At 41.1% G+C, this 17,713-nt stretch overlaps 1 protein-coding gene across 2 annotated transcripts in view; it reads left to right on the forward strand.

The window, feature by feature from the left end:
- Positions 1-16,136, forward strand: part of LOC118417089 (ankyrin and armadillo repeat-containing protein-like) — a 30,449-nt gene extending 14,313 nt beyond the window's left edge. For both annotated transcript variants that reach the window (XM_035822486.1, XM_035822487.1), the window contains 4 exons: positions 12,589-12,736; positions 13,203-13,322; positions 13,943-14,016; positions 14,678-16,136. In XM_035822486.1, coding sequence (XP_035678379.1) covers positions 12,589-12,736; positions 13,203-13,322; positions 13,943-14,016; positions 14,678-14,931 — 596 coding nt within the window. In that variant the 3' untranslated portion in view covers positions 14,932-16,136. The remainder of the gene's footprint in view (positions 1-12,588; positions 12,737-13,202; positions 13,323-13,942; positions 14,017-14,677) is intronic.
- Positions 16,137-17,713: the final 1,577 nt, after the last annotated feature.

Genomic DNA, 17,713 nt, shown 5'->3' on the forward strand with positions numbered 1-17,713 from the left:
GCTATATATACTGGACAATCAGACTCCCCAGAAATTAATTTAATTGTAATGTAAAGGTATGTTTTACATGTATATCATAATACAAATGTGTACTTATCAATTCTGACTGACTTTTCTAAGTTCCCTTTCTATCTTTCTATTAAACAAAGCCAAACGCAATGTACAAAAGGCAACCTGATAATGACATTACAGACAAAACAGGTAGATATTAATTTATTGTTTGGTTGTCAAGCTCATTTCAGATTTTGAAAAAAAGAGCAAGATACAATGTACATGTACATGATGTACAGTGTGTGCATGTACACATACTTTTGTAGAGTAGAGTAGACCTTGACCTATTAAAGATGCACACACGTACAGAGTAATCTAGGGATTGAAATTTGAAAGTGTTACATCAAGTGTCAACATGTGTGTAATAGTAACACAACCTTCTCTGTGTTGAGGACAACATGCATATGGAACTTCATCTGGACCACTGATTAGTCATGTTTGGCCTCACATTACAGGAACTAGGATTTTGATGTACCATTGAATCTTGAGAGAAAAGACATTTTAGTACTCTACTCTGCAAGTACCAGACACAAACTTTGATTAAGATACTGTAACCATTTTGCTATATTGCAGAAGGAATTTGTAATTATTTAACATTAGTGAATACTGCCTTGAAGTGTGTTTGAGACAATCCCGGCGTATTTGCTACTTCATCAGATTCTCACGAACTGGTCTGAAAGTCAGGCAACTGTTGAGCATTCTATTCATCATTGTCCTGGCCTCAAAAATGGGAGAAAGTCCTCTTCTAAATCCCCTGCGAGACATTAAATGTCTCGCAGGGGATTTAGAAGAGGACTTTCTCCCATTTTTGACCCTTCTTGAAAGACAGGAGGAGAGTAGAAAAATCCTCCCCTGGCTCCTGGAATTCGTACATGGGCCCCCCAACACTATTGCCGCTAGGCCAACTGGTTTAATTGGTGGCACTTGAACACCACTGTTACACTCCACCCCTTTTCTTTTTTAGATTCATCCTCGAATCTCCGAGTTTGATATTCCTGTCCGGCATACTTTGCCATTACTCACAGGGTCAGTAGTGCAATCACTGAAACACTAGAGGCGAGTAGAAACAGTTTCCTAACTCCCAGGATTGGACTGCAGCACCAGATGCACAGGTCAGTTGGTGGCACTTGAACTGCTAAGTGCTACTTGGATCAATTTCAAAATTCTTTGAACTATAACCCTGTTAACGTCACAGTGGGACACTTCCACAGTCTTCCACTGCTTCCAGAAAAGAAGTCAAACCCCCAAAGCTTACATTGTAGCTCTCAGCAGTCCAGATTATTTCTAGAATAACCACTTGTTTTTACTTGTCACCATTGTTATCTATACCAAAGTCTTTTATTTTCAGTATGTTTACTATATATTCTGTATGTTTCGTGTTGCAATTAGCCTTCAGGCAAGAACTTGCAAATAAAACTTTCTACATTGGAATTACAATCACAGGGGATAGGCCAATATTAGTTGACTTTTCATTGAATTTTGGTTCATAAGTTTAACGGCAGCACCCAGAATAATAGGTAGTTTGGGTGCCTCTGAGTTTTGACTCAATAAGTTCCGATCCAGCTCCATAGGATGAGTATTACCAACGCCCTGGGTAGGCTTTGTTAATGTTATGCATTTGTTATAACATTTTGGCTATGCGTAAAGACCGATGGGAATGCGGGAGTAAGAGCCAGAGGAGTGCGCTGAAGTCATGGTCTTGCAAGACCCTGTGTCTAGGTGACTTTGTACCATGTACATGTAGCTTGTCATCTCCTATATGTGTCTTAAGAAATAGATATTTCTTTTCTTCCTAGCTTAAGTAGACATACAGAAGATTGATGCCTAAAGATAGATTTGTACACAAAAACTGACTGGGCAGGCTACCTACTGTGAAGAAGCTCCTTAGGTCTGCTATCTTTGAGCAATTGGCCATGAAATCAGACTGCTCTCTTAAGTAAACAATGTTCTCTGGGGGCTGATCTCAGAACCTCATGAGGGAAGTTATGTGAAGGCCTTAATGGTAGATTTTCTCTGGCCCAACATGATATTCCCAACACTTCTGACTGGAAATGCTTGAAAGATGCAGCTTTCATCTCCAAGACTGTAAACAGTGTAAGCTGACACACCTACTCTGTACATTAGGCCATAGCAAGTACTTTATGTTGGGTTGTAGCCTAATGGTTGTACTTACAAGTGACACTAGGGATGTGGCCATGACTGTAGTTGTAGACTGACATTTATGGTGTCTATTTTGAAGATTCAGCCATCTAATGTTTTTTTAGTCATTTTGTTTTTTTCCCTATACCATTAGACTTCTATCACTTTTGCAGTCTGCAGGGGATGCCATCCACAAAATTTACTTGCTGTGGCCTTAGGTGGAACTTCAAATTAAAAGTTTATTCACTCACTACTGTGTACCAAACAACATTCAATGCTTTGTTTTGTTTGCTTCAGTTCTACAGATTTTCAAGTTAGAGTACATGACATGATTGTATAGATTTGGCAGTAGACCCTGATGTCACTAGGGCACAGGACATCAGGTTATCTTGCTCAGTTGCTGACATCTAGGATCTAATCTCTAAGCAGATGTTGGGCTAGACAAATGTTGCATTTCCTTATAAGTCTTCTGGAAGTTACTCTGTAAACCACTACCCCAACTTGGAAAGAAGGACTGTCAGAAAACCTAGATGCAGATCAAAAAACATTGCCATCTTATTATAATCTTTCTTCCAAGGATTGGAGATAAATTTGACTTCTTTCTGCTCCAGGACTGCATAGGAGCTAAAAAGGGTGGATACTGGATAACAATAGTCTCCAAGCAGACCCTACGGTGCCTTAGAAATAGTATCAAAGCTGGCAAGGGACTTGGTACAGTAGCACCTGTTTGACTCCCTTAGCCGGATAACTGCCTTTGGCCAGCTATGCTCCTTTGCCAGCTTTGATACTATCTCTAGTATCTCTAGGCACCGTTGGGTCTGCTTGGAGACTAGATAACAGGTCAAGTCAATTCAAAGTCAAATTGCACAACATTTGTAAAACTGGTACAAAGTAGGGCAAACATACGTAGGACTGGTCACTGACATGTTTAGCTAAACATGAAAAAGACTTCCACTTACATTTAGGGAATCTTCATAATTTAGAGTCTAAAGATTACGGAACGTATTATAATAGGAAGACTAGAAAATTGCTACAGTATGAAGTGCAAGGGCTACATATTACACAGGAGGTGCAAATGTTCATCATTCCAAAGGAAAATTTCTTTTTTCTCTCTTTCTTGATGAGGTGTTAAGAGAGGGTCTGCATGGGGGGGGGGGGGGGTCTTGGTAACGCTTAACGGTGAATTCAGGAGGCCCGGTAACGCTTAACGGTAAATTCAGGAGGCCCGGTAACGCTTAACGGTAAATTCAGGATTGGTTACATAGCATAACTGTAATGATTGACGCACATTTCTATTCGTACATCTCAATTGGTGAAAATAGCTGACTAACGACATTGTGAGAAGGAAAAGGTGCCCAGGACCCGGTGAATGAAAGGGACAATGTCAACTGCGTCCATGGCATTGGCTTCCTTGTGGCAGTGTTCTTGCTGCAGGGGCGGGGGGGGGGGGGGGGGGCTATGCTCTCCGGTAAAAATTTTAAAATCACGACCCTCTGAAATGCTATTTCCTGCATTTTTCGTCAAATTTTTCCATTTCGAGCTCGAGAGGCACAAGACGTTGCAAAATAGGTCCTGGGAAATTTCCAAATCTGGATCGTCTGAAGCGCCATTTCCTGCCTTTTGAAGGACAATTTTGTTTTCAGACGAAGTTAAATTAAGTGAAATCAAAGTTTTATTAGACAGAAAAGTTTTTTGGGGACCCACGCCACCAACATGTTTTAGCCATGTCGTCGTGAGCTCAAAAGGCGCAAGCCGATGCATCGCAAGGGAGATCCAGAGAAACCTCATTTTCTGTATTCGAGGAGTACATTTTGCCTGAAACTAAGCTAAATCAAGCTAAGCGGTGGGACCGCGTGACACGAACGGGAGCGCGTTGGTCTCAGGCCCGAGAGGTCCCGGGTTCAAATCCGCTTGCCGTGTCACCGATCTTGTGCCCTTGGGAAAGGCACTTTACACGACTTTCCTCACCTAGCTCAGGTGTAAATGAGTACATAGCTGCGGCTAGTGGCAGTGACAGGCCTTTGTGGTGGTGACAGGCCATAGGGGCATGTTCGGGCATGACGCACCCGCCATGACACACATGTCAGGGGTAGGAGGAACCCCTTGTATCCTTGGTCGGAAGTCCTCCTAGGGAGTAAACCTGATACAAAACCTCGCCAACCCGCAGTGCCAAGCGTGGCGAGTAAGGCACAACCCCTTGACTGGAACAGTTCAAGGGAGGGGTTCCTCAAAAAGAGAGCGACAATACCCTGCAAAAAAAAAAAAAAAGCTAAATTTGACACTGAAACCTGTATGATATATATAAGTGAAAAGATTTTTGAGGGCGACGCTTCCGCGACATATTTTTACCATTCCAGTGCCGGAGGCCGGAAGACCGGGAAATTTTGAAATCTGGACCCATTGAAATGCCATTTCCCGCATTTTCAGGGACTATGGCATTCGACTTCGTGGGTTTTAACTTGTAACGAAGAATTTCTTGGTAACGCTTAACGGTGAATTCGGGATAACATATAACGATTAACGTTGAATTAAAACGACCAATAACGCTTCACGAAGAATATACCGATAACGATTAACGTTGAATTAGAGCAATTCGGTAACGATTAACGGTGAATTAAAATGGCCCGTAACGGTTAACGGAAAAAGGCATGCAGGCCCTCTTAAGAATCCATCTAAAAGTCAGCTATAATATAGGGTTTGAGTTATAATCTGTGGAAATCTGTTAAAACAATTTTGCCTTCAATTTTTGTCCAAAGTGATGGATAAAAGGTAAATTCTATATAATTCTATTCAAGGTGCACTGTGCTGCGGCTCTCATGCAGTATCTTTTTCTTCAATCTATGAAAGGGAGAAGTCACCACCAGCCTTTCCTGAAGAACAAAGACACTTACACTGACCCATCCCACTGGGAGGTGTGGTTTTCTCCCACATGCCGGCACTGGCTGAGCCATGCTTGCCAGGCAGTGGGCATTAATCTGAGGTCACAGAAAGGTGAACACATGTGACCATATCATATTTCAGTACAGGTGCCCTCAGTTTGTTCAAACAAGGAGCCTTGGTTCAAACATGTGTCTGACTCAGATAACTTGTACAGTATTTTTGCTTAAAATGACATTTTTCTTTTAACAAGAATTTCCTTTCACAAAACAATAAATACTATCTGCATAAATGCATCATCTGAGCAGAACTCCTTGAGGTTGCCCAGGTACCCTGGGGGTCAGCGGGGATAGGGCAGCTAGGACAGTTTATAATGGCCCAAGACAGTCAGCACCATAGATCTCCTATTAGCGTCCTGGGGAGTCTGATAACTAAAAAGGTATACTGATAACTCCTTCAGGCTAAAACTCCCCTGAGCGCTATTATATAAATGTGAGATGGGCAGGCCTGACTGTCTTGGTTCCCTGAACAAAACTCGCTAGCTACCCGGTCCTGTCTGGCTCCCAGGCAGGGTAAGCTTTTGGTGATATAAGTATGTCAATCCTGGCAAAGGCAACAACAAATTCAATAATACATACTTATAATTATACTTATAGACTATAGACCAAAGACATCTATACTCTACTCGTTATAGTCTTTCAGGCCCTGGGCTTCCAATATACCTTGAAAGTAATGGTTTTTGGGGTGACGCTTCCGCAAATATTTTCCTCATGTCCAGTGCTGAAGGGGCACAATTTCCTGCATTTTCACGGGTAAAGTTTGTCTGTAGACAAGTTAAGTTAAAAAGTTTAAGTTTAATAAATGAAATTTTGATTACGCTTCACGTACAATTCATATGAAGACACGTTGTACACTTGGTAGAGCTCTTGATGAGAACTAAAACCAGGAAATTTTTGGATGAAAAGATAAGCGAGAGGCGAGTCCTGCCGACCCAGACGGCGGATGTCGCTCAGTGAGGTCAAAGGTCACTTCCTTCAGAGAAATTCCACACGATCGCTCTACTACTAGCAATCCTAACATGATTACGCTTGCAGTATTCGAAAAGTTTCACTGACAGTGACATGACAAGAGACACAAAACAATGACCCCTTGCCGACTCTCTTTCTGTGATCACGTTTCTCCACTTCCCTGTGGAAACTGACATGCAGCCAGTGAAAAGTTGGGGAATTTTATCACAGGCAGATCAATTATACATGGTTTGGCTCAACCAAGGATGTGCACCATAGAAAGGGATTATAGCCAGGGGAAAAAAGTTTTAGTACATCCTAACTCCAGGTTTTAAAACATGACAAGAATACTTTTATAGGAAGAACTGTTACAATGACCATGGAAGTGTACACAAAAAGCTCATTTTGACATACTTTTCCAAACCAACTTTCCTGAAACATACATTTTGTAAATCAACTCTGCTTCTTAGAAACCATTTCAATGTCATGAATTCAACATTTGCAAGAAGTATGTTCTACTTAGTATATTTGTAAGAAAATATAATTTTTGAGGGTTAAAAACTGTGTTGTTGACCTTTTTCTGACCTGTTTGCTTTCCTTAGGTTTAAAAAAGACCCTTTGACCTGGTCTGAACTGTATCATATTTCCTTGTGGAATGGTTGAATAGTAGAAAAATGTTCGCGGTGGTTTTAAGTTCGTGGTGAAATGGTCACCGCGAAAACCGCGAACATTAATCCACCGCGAACATTTCTGCATTTACAGTACCTACAATAGATGGATCTGTGTACTGTCGCTATTTCATCTGTTTTGTGTTGACAGTCCAGTGGTCCAGGCCTGCGCAGGGCTTTTTTTAAACCGGGGAACGGGGGCGCCGCGCCCTGATACTATCTACATGCGCCCCCTTACTCAAATTACCGATTGTACTTTCTCTTTCAATGTAGCATTACTTTACCATATTCACAACATGCAGTCTGTTTCAAACCACTGGCGGATCCAGAAATTTGGTAAGGGGGGGGCGCGCACCCGTGACGCGGCCGAAGGCCGCGGCCGCGCAGCGCAAGCTGCGCGGGGGGAGAGCACGAGAGGGGGGTTTCCCCCCCTCTCGTTGGGGGGGTATGGGGGGCCTCCCCCAGAAAATTTTTAAGAAATAGAGGCTCTCTGGTGGATTTTAGAGCCATCTATGAGCAAATTTGAGAAGCAAACTAACACTAACTTTTTGTCAGGTCTGTGGCTGTCTAGTTCACGTTAGGGACATTTTTTTTTACTATTTTTAGCAACTACCACTGAGGACACACCGAACGAAGGCTAGTTCCTCCTTCTTAATATTCATAAATGACGCCAAACAATATCGCAAAATTATTTGTACCTGGCTGCCGATTTGCCCTTCTCCGCGAAGCGGCTCGCGCTCCTATCATGAAAATCGCATAGAAATCTGGTGGGATCTAAGCGGCTTGCCGGAGACGATTTTGAAAGTGTCTTACGCATTTGAAATTGCATGTATTTCGGACTCTTTTTGCTTCTGCGGTGGCAATTGATGACGATTAATCGGGGGAAAATGACAACAAAAACGTCAGCACGGTCACCGCGGCGACTGATCACAACTGGAGTGGGGAGGGGGTGTCGGTGCACGACGCCGATTTTCCCAAGGCGGGGTCGACCGGTTGCGTCTCTCTAAGCCGATGACGGACGATATAAATCACCAGTTTATCAAAAATAATTAACTTCCGCTGATTTTCTGGAGATCTTAAGAAATTTCCACGCTCTTTCTATATCTTTGAGCGCCGATTTTGGCTTACAGCGACCCACCACTAGTTTCATGGGGAGAAATTGATGCGGCCGCGCTCCGTCCCCGCTCCGGGCCTTTACCGTAAGTTTACGTGACTCGAAAGACCCACTAGTAATTGCAAATTGCAAGTTTCTCTAAATAATTACTAGAAAATCTCCTTTCAAGTAAGTGAATTAGTTTTATAACGTTGTCAATATTCTTGGCATAACTTCCGAAGACCTCTCGTAGCCTGGGTTTATCTTGCCTTTTTTTTTTTTTTTTTGCTAGCTGAAGGGGGAGGCGCGCGCCTGGCGCGCCTCCCCCTGGATCCGCCAGTGCAAACTGATCCTTTTTCCAGTGAACATGTAACAAAAACAACATACAATAATGTATCTTATTATTACAAGCTTCATTACTCTCAAAATATCCCAAAACATATTAATAAAACCACAAAAATAACAATTTCTGGCTTTGAGTAAAGCACACAGCAGCATGCCCACGTTCTCATTGACAAGTTCATGGGAGGTTGGAAGAGTTCATTTTAAGTAGTAACAGGGAAAACATCTTTTTCATGGACTGTAAATTAAACATCCTTTCTTGGAAATATTTGAATCCATATTGCACATTAAATTCAGATGGGTAAATCACTAGACAAAAGTAGTTAAAAACATAGTAATCTATACTATCACATCAAAATGTTGTAAATAAAATCTTTCCCCCAATAGATTTCTAAGAACTGCAACATCCTTCTGTTGTTAGCTCCTCCCCTTTCTGTCTGCCCCACCTACCTGACTCCACACACTGGCTACAACTCTTTTGATGTGAAACATGATATCCCTGTGACACACTGATACAGCAGAGATTGTAGCAAACTTGAAAAAGTGTGAATATAACAGATCAAGTCTGCAGTTTCTCACAACATTGTAACAAAACATTTGTTGACGATTTAGCTGTACAAAATGAATATTTTATCTGCATATAACATATAAGGCTCAACATAGTGGTACAGAATGTAGTGTGACTGTTGCCTTGAGAGAAAAAGCAAATAGTATGCAAAAATAAAATAAATGGTTGCTTATGATAGCCATGCATAAGAATGGTGTAAGCTTATTGTGGCTAGCTATATCACATTAACAAACCAAACTATTTCTTCTCATAACATAGGGTTTAGATTTATCATTAATTCTTAAAACATGTGCACATATAAAGGGTGATTTGTGGATAGTTTGCAAAGTTAAATTCAGTTTATATATATAGATAAAAGAAAAGTTGGTTTATATAAAAAAACTTGATTTGACTTGTATATAAATCTTTTGACTATTTTAAAATTTGTATACAAATGTTTATATTGAGAAACATTCTTAATAAGTGCTAAATGTTGATATTGAGAAAGAAGAATAGCCTTTGAAGGTGTTGCACAATCCACAAGAACTACAAAAATGTAACAAGTTTAGCCAGTTTTTTCATTGTGTTAATTGTATCTTACAGGCTACAAAATATGCCTTCTTGTAGTTTTACATGGTAAGGACAAACACACATTCAAGCTATGATTTTCCCCTTGAAGTAGCCTCAAAATGTCCCATTTTTACCTCATATTTTCAAAGGCTTCGCACAGCGGAAGGGGGGAACCCCCCTTCCGCACCAACCCCCCGCTTGGTCGCTCCGCTCCCTCGCAACACTGACCAAGCTCCCTCATACTAATTTTTTCTAGAAAAACCCCTGTATAGTATTAGACTGCAGTCTATGGTGTTACCGCGAACTTAAATCCACCACGGACAGTCCTTTCTGCCGCTAACGCGAAATTAAATCCCCGCGAATTTAAATGCATTTACAGTAGTTCGACAATCTTCAGCCAGACTGACAACTATGACAAATAGTAAAAGATCAAACTAAATGGTCACTTCAGCCTATTTAGAGGCAGACCAAAGATACTAATGAAATAACAGATTTCTTGTTTCTCTATGGTACATTGTAGGTGTGCATACAATACATGTGTACATGCTGTTATTAAAAGGCAACTTTATGTGTATGAGGACAAAAGGGGCTTAAGGTCAACTCTTCAATAAGAAAACAATAAGGTAGTTTTGTGATGACTTTTGAGTCTACAAGTACATCCACCAGCCTGACAGTTTTCTGCAATGTTTTCTCTGTCAGAGGCTAAGTGGGGTCCCATTATCACTCACATGGGACTGATACAAATCTATCAGCCATGCCATGTTACACACTAATCCTTAAGTAAATCCTGGTAGCAGATAAACCAGCAGGGGTGTCAGCTACTGGTGAATGACAAGACTTCAAGTCAGTGGAGAAAAGGAAAGAGTCCACTTAGCTATAGGACTTTTGTGAATTATAATAAACCTTTTGAATGAACTTTTTTTCACAACTTAAAGAATGTGCCGTACTTATTGAAAAGACTAAGGGTCCTTCCCAGTGTAAGTGGTTCAAAAATGGCCGCACGGGCACCTGGGCAATTGCTGTCATATTGAAGTCACTTGAGTTAGCGCCGAATGGCAGACACTCCAGACCCTTGCAACAGTTGTAACCGATCATTCATCTGTTCATTTATTCCTTCATTATGTTATTCAAAGTCTACTCTGATCTGATTTTCTGACTCGCTCTCAGCCATACATGTACATGTACAGGTCATTAGGCATTACTGACTCCTGAAAATATCCTATGGGACTGAGAGAGATGCCATTAAATGGTTCTTATAAATTACTGGACATTGTTATATGAGCAGTGGACAAAGTGTTTGCGTCAAAATTACAATAAGCCCTTTGATTGAAAGTTTGAAAATTGATGAGCCTGGCAAAATATAGGAATCATAATAATGATAAGTTGGTAACTAAGAAAGTGTTGAGCCTTCAGCACCCGAGCTGCTGAGTAACTGTACTAATTACACTGATGAAATGTCAGTTATGACAGATCTGTTGCAGGTTAACAGGCCTCTGTGTTCTATTATTTTCATAGTAAACATTAAGTTGTAACTGGTGCAATGGCCTAGTGGGTAGAGTGACTTGCATTCGGTAGGTCATGAGTTTGATCCCTGGCCTGGCCGAGTCATACCAACTTTTAAAATGGTACATGCTGCTTTCTCTGCTTAGCACTCAGCATTCGGGAAAGAGTATGGAAGTTGAACACACACCACTACCAGTGGACTAGCCCCCTGCTGTAGTGATTGCATTGTGTGGCCCAAGGGCTACTGAAACGGAGATGGGCACTGCCCTATGCACCATCATGCGTGGGAAGGACTTTTAATCATTAAATTAATGATTTAAGGTACATTTTGAACTAGTATACAGAATAGGGGTGGGTACCGGTACAGAAAATTCAGGTCCAGGTCTGGTTCAGGTCCAGACCTGAACCTGGACCTGATTCAGTATGACTCATACCAATGGTCCATTTCACTCAAAAGAAATCTGTTTAGTAGAGTATTAGACTCACACTGGCGTTTTAAAATCCTACAACGCTAACTGCACCTGTACGATTGGCTGCAAAACTTGGTAGAAATTACTATAAACTCTACTGTACTAATCACTCTTGTTATTTTCTTCCACCTGCAAGCGCCAAAACGTGTGAATGCCTGATAGAATAATTTGTTAATTTTCTAATCGGTCCAACATCCAGTTCACCTAATTTTTTTCAGGTCCGTTTTTTCTGGACCGGTCCAATAAGAAAAAACGATTTTGTACTGGTACGCTGTACCGATACCCAGCCCTAATACAGACTATATCCATACAGACTGCACTCTGATTGCAGATATGTAACTGCAGTGTACAGATAGGTGTATGCAGTCTTAACACGTTAACTGCAGTGTGCAGATAGGTGACTGCAGTCTGCAGTGAAGTATCTGCTATCTGCAGATACCTATCTGCACCTGCAGATAGGTGACTGCAATGTGCAGATAGGTGACTGCAGTGTGCAGATAAGTGACTGCAGTCTGCAGATAGGTATCTGCAGTGTGCAGATAGGTATATGCAGTCTGCAGATAGGTGACAGCAATCTGCAGATATCGTATGGAGAATTTCTCGTTTTAGTTGAGAATGTGTTATGGTCAATATTGACCAAAGGGGGCCATGTATTTAAATGGTATACAGAAAAAATGTTTTAAGATTTACAATAGGAACTTTCAGGTAATAGTAAAACAAATTTACATGTAGGCAACAAAGCTGCAGTAAGCTACAATGGTATCACACAAAAAAGTGTTTGCCCTTGGTCATGGGCCAACACATATATTATATGTTCCTGTCACTGTTCTTTGCATTACCGTCCATGGAGGTGTCATGGTACTGAAGGTAGCATTCTGGCAAAAGCATGCTTCACAAAGGAGTTTGTTTTCTCAAGCCCCTGTCATACATTCAGGACCTGCACATGACTTTGCTCACGACCACTCTCCAACCAAAATCGGTGCTTGGTTGAGAGTTGCCTGGAATCCATCATATTCTAACTCTAGTTCGCTCCTCTGATCAAGCAACTTCATGTAAGATATGATTTTGGAAACAGTCAAATGTTTCAGGTAGAATCCACTACTTTTTGTCAGTGACACTGAGTCTGAGTCACTTAATCTGCTATAGGGGTAACGAGTCGTTTGGTGTAATATAACCAGCTGCTGCCGCGCCGCGTGCCTGCAAAGCTGGTGTGTTACGCCGAACGGCGGTTATACCGGCTATATAGATACAGATACAGATACAGATGGCAAACCTATAAGGTATTACCTGGATGTCTAACCTTATTATTTCACCCTTGCAGGAGTTCCGGCAGCCATAGTATCCATCAACGGGGTGGAGCTCCTGTGTCGTCTGATGATGTCACAGACCGAGCAGGTGCGGTACTGCGCCGCGGTCGCCCTGGGGTACCTCACTTTCGACCACACTGCGGAGAGGCAGCTGCTGAGAAGGTACGGTGTAACAGGAGGGTCTACATGGGGGGATCCTAGTAACTCTAGTAGGAAAGGCAACATTTATCGGTAAATTCAGGAGGACCAGCAAATAGCATATTGATTGTTCTTGCAAAAACAACAAGTTAATCGGGTTGTTAGGTGAATCTGCGATATTATTGTACATACATGATGTTATATGCTATTAGTAGATTGAAACCTTATGTCATTTCCCCTGCATCTGTTTTGTGATGAAATATCTTAAAATAAATTTGTGAAAAATTTCATTGATCACCTAAGAGTCCTTTCAATCTACAGCTTTTGTTTTATGATAATTTTATAATCTCAATGTACCGTTAGTTTTTAAACTCAACTGTATAAGGCAAGTCTTCATTTTCTTTATCTGACACAGGATACAATGATGAATATTCTTTAGTGCATTTTTTAGATCCATTAACATCTCTATGCATGTTGTCTCTGTTCCCAGATGCCGTGAGCAGCCCTACCTGGTGAAGGTTCTCCTGTACCACACCAAATACGGGAAGATTTCTAAGTCCTTCCTGGAGGGTTGGAACCACTGCAAGCACATCGGACTCCCGCCCATACCGTAAGCATTAAGGGTCATTTCTGAAAGTGACAGGGCTGTCTTAGGGACTCGCGTCCTTCCATCCCGAGACGTAAGTTTGCTTGTTGGGACAGGAAAAAAATATTACCGTATCCATCCCCAAAATGACACGAAACTGTTGAAAATATACTTTCATAAGCTTAAAATGACAGATTTAACCAGGAAAATCAACAAAATGGGCTCCCAAACAATGAGTGGGACAGAAAAAATATTTTGAGCTGGAGACAGCCCTGTCTAAAACCATAAATTTTGTTATCATTCAAACTAAATATTTTAGTATATTATCAATATCATGCATTCATACCATCATACAAAATGCATATAGTGCTCACTTAAAAAGTTACTTAAGCAACATGGATATATTTTGTATCAAAGTTTTGCAAAATCTATCCAGTTGCTTGAATAACTTTAAATTTGTATTCAGTATCTCATTACCTAGATGTCTATCCTTCATCAACAATCCAAGTGCACTACATAAGTCTTGAAACTGTTTACAGTATAGAGTAATTATGATTCTTTTGTACATGTTCAAACAGCTAGAACGAATGCTCAAGACCTTCTCGGAGTATACAAATATTGATATTAATTTTTGCCTTTCACAGAGAGAAACCAAAGTTCATCACAGCCAAAGACAGCATAACGTACCTGTCTAGTATCAAGGAGCAGCCGCCGCACGGTGAGTTCACTGTATTGGTATTGGGTGCAGCTCATTGGGTGGGCTGACTACTCTATATCTTGGCAGCCAGGGGCTGAATTGCTAGGAGCTTACAAAAGGTGGAGCTATGCAGTGTCCTGTCAGTCCATTCCCTGATGATGTCTTCCATCTCCTGCGTGGCCTCCCTCTACCTCTGTTTCCACTGATCTTCCCTTGCCTGATGTGGTTTGAGATGTTCTGGGCATGTGTGATGTTACCAAAGCACTGGAGCGTCCTCTTTTTTATCAAGTTTCTATCCTTACAAAGAAGTGAGGAGACACATTTGCAAATAATGGTTACAAAACTGGTATTCAACATGTTTGTAAACTTTTCATTCTCAATTTCCTGCAACCTTTACTTTAACAATAGGACATATAGTGTAATACATTCAGGTTCTGGTCCAGATTCACTATCTATGAAAGGTTTTAGATGGTTTAGAACAAGAAAGGAAAATATAAGTTGGAGATAGCTTTTTGCAAGTCCGGACCTGTTTCCCGACATTTAGTTTTTTTTAGACTTGGACCTAAACGTTTTTGCAAGTCCAGTTGCGGGTTTAAGGTACGCACAACTACTTATGGGTATTTACCACCCTGATCATATAATCCCCAGTTGCTGACAACCTATTTGTGCTTGTGATTGACAGCTCGTCCCCTGACCATCCTGAGCATGGGAGCGGACACCGCCACGGGAGAGACGGCCACCACCAGCCGGCACCACAGCTCGCCGCTCGGTCTCTTCCGCGACGACCGCACCGCCACCAACGTCACGGGGAGGTCGTCTCGCGTCTCCAGGGCGACAGCAACCTTTGCACAGAACACGCCGCGATCCGACGCAGACCTAACCCCCGCAGAAACCCCAAAGAACGAGGACGCTCCTATGGTGGTGCAGGATGGGTAATCTCTAAGCAGATATTGGGATGGAACATTGTTATATTTTCTGGCTGGTCACTTTTTTCTGACATAGCTGGGAGTCCAGTCTTGTCCACTTACATGTACGTCTGCTTCCAAAGGCCACTACCCTGGAGTCAAGTCTTGTTTGCTTGATTCTGCTTCAAAAAAAGTGGACTAAGGCAAACAGGACAGACTTCTATTCCATTTCTGATGACCACTTCCCAAGCTGTCAGAGAAGTCCAGCCAGTCAGAAAACATTACAATTTTCTACACCAACGTCTGCTTGGAGATAACAAGTCCAGTGAGCTATGTGAGAGCAAGCCAGGAGTTGGCTATTGGCCAAAGGACTGCCACGTTCTAGTGGCGTGCATTTTGGGTAGCGACACAGCCAGGATTTGAACTCACGACTTCTCGATCCAGAGGCTTTGAGGGCACAGTTCCTACTCGAGCATGTCACTTGGCTACTCCATCTCCTATTAAAAAAAGCTACTGGAGATTCTAGTTTCCTTTCGCTTGTGAAAAAGAAGATGTTACAATGGTTTGGACATGCTACGAGAGCAAAGGGCACTCTGACTCACACTATACTGCAAGGAAGGGCGGAGGGTGTAAGACCTAGGGGACGTCCTCGACGGACTTGGACTAGTGATTTGAAAGAATGGTCGGGACAAACAGTACACCAGCTAGAAACCTTGGCCAAAGATAGACGAAGAAAACTTATGTTGATGGCATTGCTGCCCCTACGGCCGATGAGACTATGGGACCGGTGAGGTGAGATTCTAGGACACTCTCATCATACTACAGGGTGAATTTCTAAGACAATTTGTCTACCTCACGCCAAAGAAGATTGGGCCCCGAGGTGGACTGGTGACAAATCTGTGAGCATCATGATATAGGAGCTTCAAACCCGCACCTACAGGGTTAAAAATCATTCTGTATACTTCTCATGATCACCAGTATATGACTATCTGGTAGTGAAACTGCCAAAAGTGAAAACGTCAGGTCATTTTTTATCAATTGTGGTAATAAAATGTACAGTTATTAACTCTAATATTTGTGATCAGTATATTTTTGCTGATTTAGTCAGTAGTAACACTACTTGTGAGTACGTGAACTGCTGTGTTGCCACCGTTTTTGAACTACTCAGCTTAGTTAGATGTGATATCTTAGAGTCTTTTGGAAGATAAAAGATCATGGTAATAAATTGTCAGATTATCTTGAGATTCGTTTTAAGTTAGTTTACGGTGATGATATACTCGTAAGTACACATACTTGTGTTGTTTTCTTATCTTGATTTTGAACAACAGATGTCAAGAACTGTCATTATACTGTTGCAAACTGCAAAGTCTAGTAAATAAATGGCTGTTGAAAGGCTTCTCTTTGTAAATAAGATATTAAACGTTTAAAAATACATTGTATATCAATTTGTTAGATTCAAAATATGAACTTCCTTTTTTGCTGATTTTTCATGTTATTGAAGTCACAGTTTTTCATTGAATACAATGTGCATGGTAAATGGCAACTTCAGAATGGAAAAATTGTTTTGATATTTTCTTGGTGCCTAAATGTCAACACACACACAAGTATAGTTTCTTGTCTGAAAAACAAGATACGATGCAATCCTAACACCTTAGTGGCAAAACATTAGGGTCTGCTATGGACTTGAACCCAACAATGAAGACAACAATACACCCTTACAACCTCAAGTTTAAAGAGGAGAATTACACAATCCACAAAATAGCTTTAACAAAAAGATGGACCAACCATTTAAAACAAATGATTCTTTTTATTATATATGATGACAGAATTCCATATCCTTCACAATGATGCATCACTATGTACAAATCAAGGCAGGCTCCTCTATGTAAGGCCATGTTGATTTGATTATATGGATGACATTCTCTGGGAACCCCAAAACTGATTCGAGCATGCGAAGAAAAACAAGTTTGGCAAGAAAAAGTTGCTTTTGTCATGAAGTCTACGTGGTCAGCAAGGTTGAACCAATGACTAACACACACAGTTTAGTATATTGAACTATACATTCATTTTTGTTGTTTCACATCTTCTCCATTGACTTTGGAATTTACATTCTATGACATTAGCATCCATTTGCCAATATTTTTCCTACAACTTGCAGCATACATTTGCTCATTCTGGAGCTGCCTTGTATGACTTACAGCATATATACTAGCTGTCAAAATCTTTTTTTTTGGAAACCAACGAAACTTGATGATCATCCAAACAATCAAATCAACATGGCCTAATCTGTAAGCAGAATTAGACAGTTTAAGCGGTCATCAAAATTACCAACCAACCATTCCTGTTTATAGTACATCAATCAATAATTCCCTTTTTCTGAATGTGATACTTAGTACTTCTTTCAGAAATTTACCAATCCACAGTTTCCTTACGGGTAATATATAAACCCACCAAATAACTTTCCGCCATCCTTATGTGGTGCTGTTGCCATACCTTTATACACAAGAGACATTGACTAACCCATTACAGAATGTATATGCCAAACATCTACACAAAAATGTCTCTGCTACATTTCAAACTAAGTACACTTCTTTCTGCATTAGACATCAGAGGTTACTGAGAACCCAACAGAAGACAGGCTATAGATGCTCGCTGGCATTGCACAAGTCAAGTTCAACAACAAAACCACTGCAGTTGCAAAATATTCAGTTTAAGTCAAAAGCTATTGAAGTCACCTGCTGCCTTTTTAACTAATTCTGATCCGACTATGAAAGCATCTTTTTTTGGCAACGCCTCAGGGGTGAAAGCCTTTC

This window comes from Branchiostoma floridae, chromosome 6 (assembly GCF_000003815.2).
Source record: "Branchiostoma floridae strain S238N-H82 chromosome 6, Bfl_VNyyK, whole genome shotgun sequence".
Taxonomy (NCBI): domain Eukaryota; kingdom Metazoa; phylum Chordata; class Leptocardii; order Amphioxiformes; family Branchiostomatidae; genus Branchiostoma; species Branchiostoma floridae.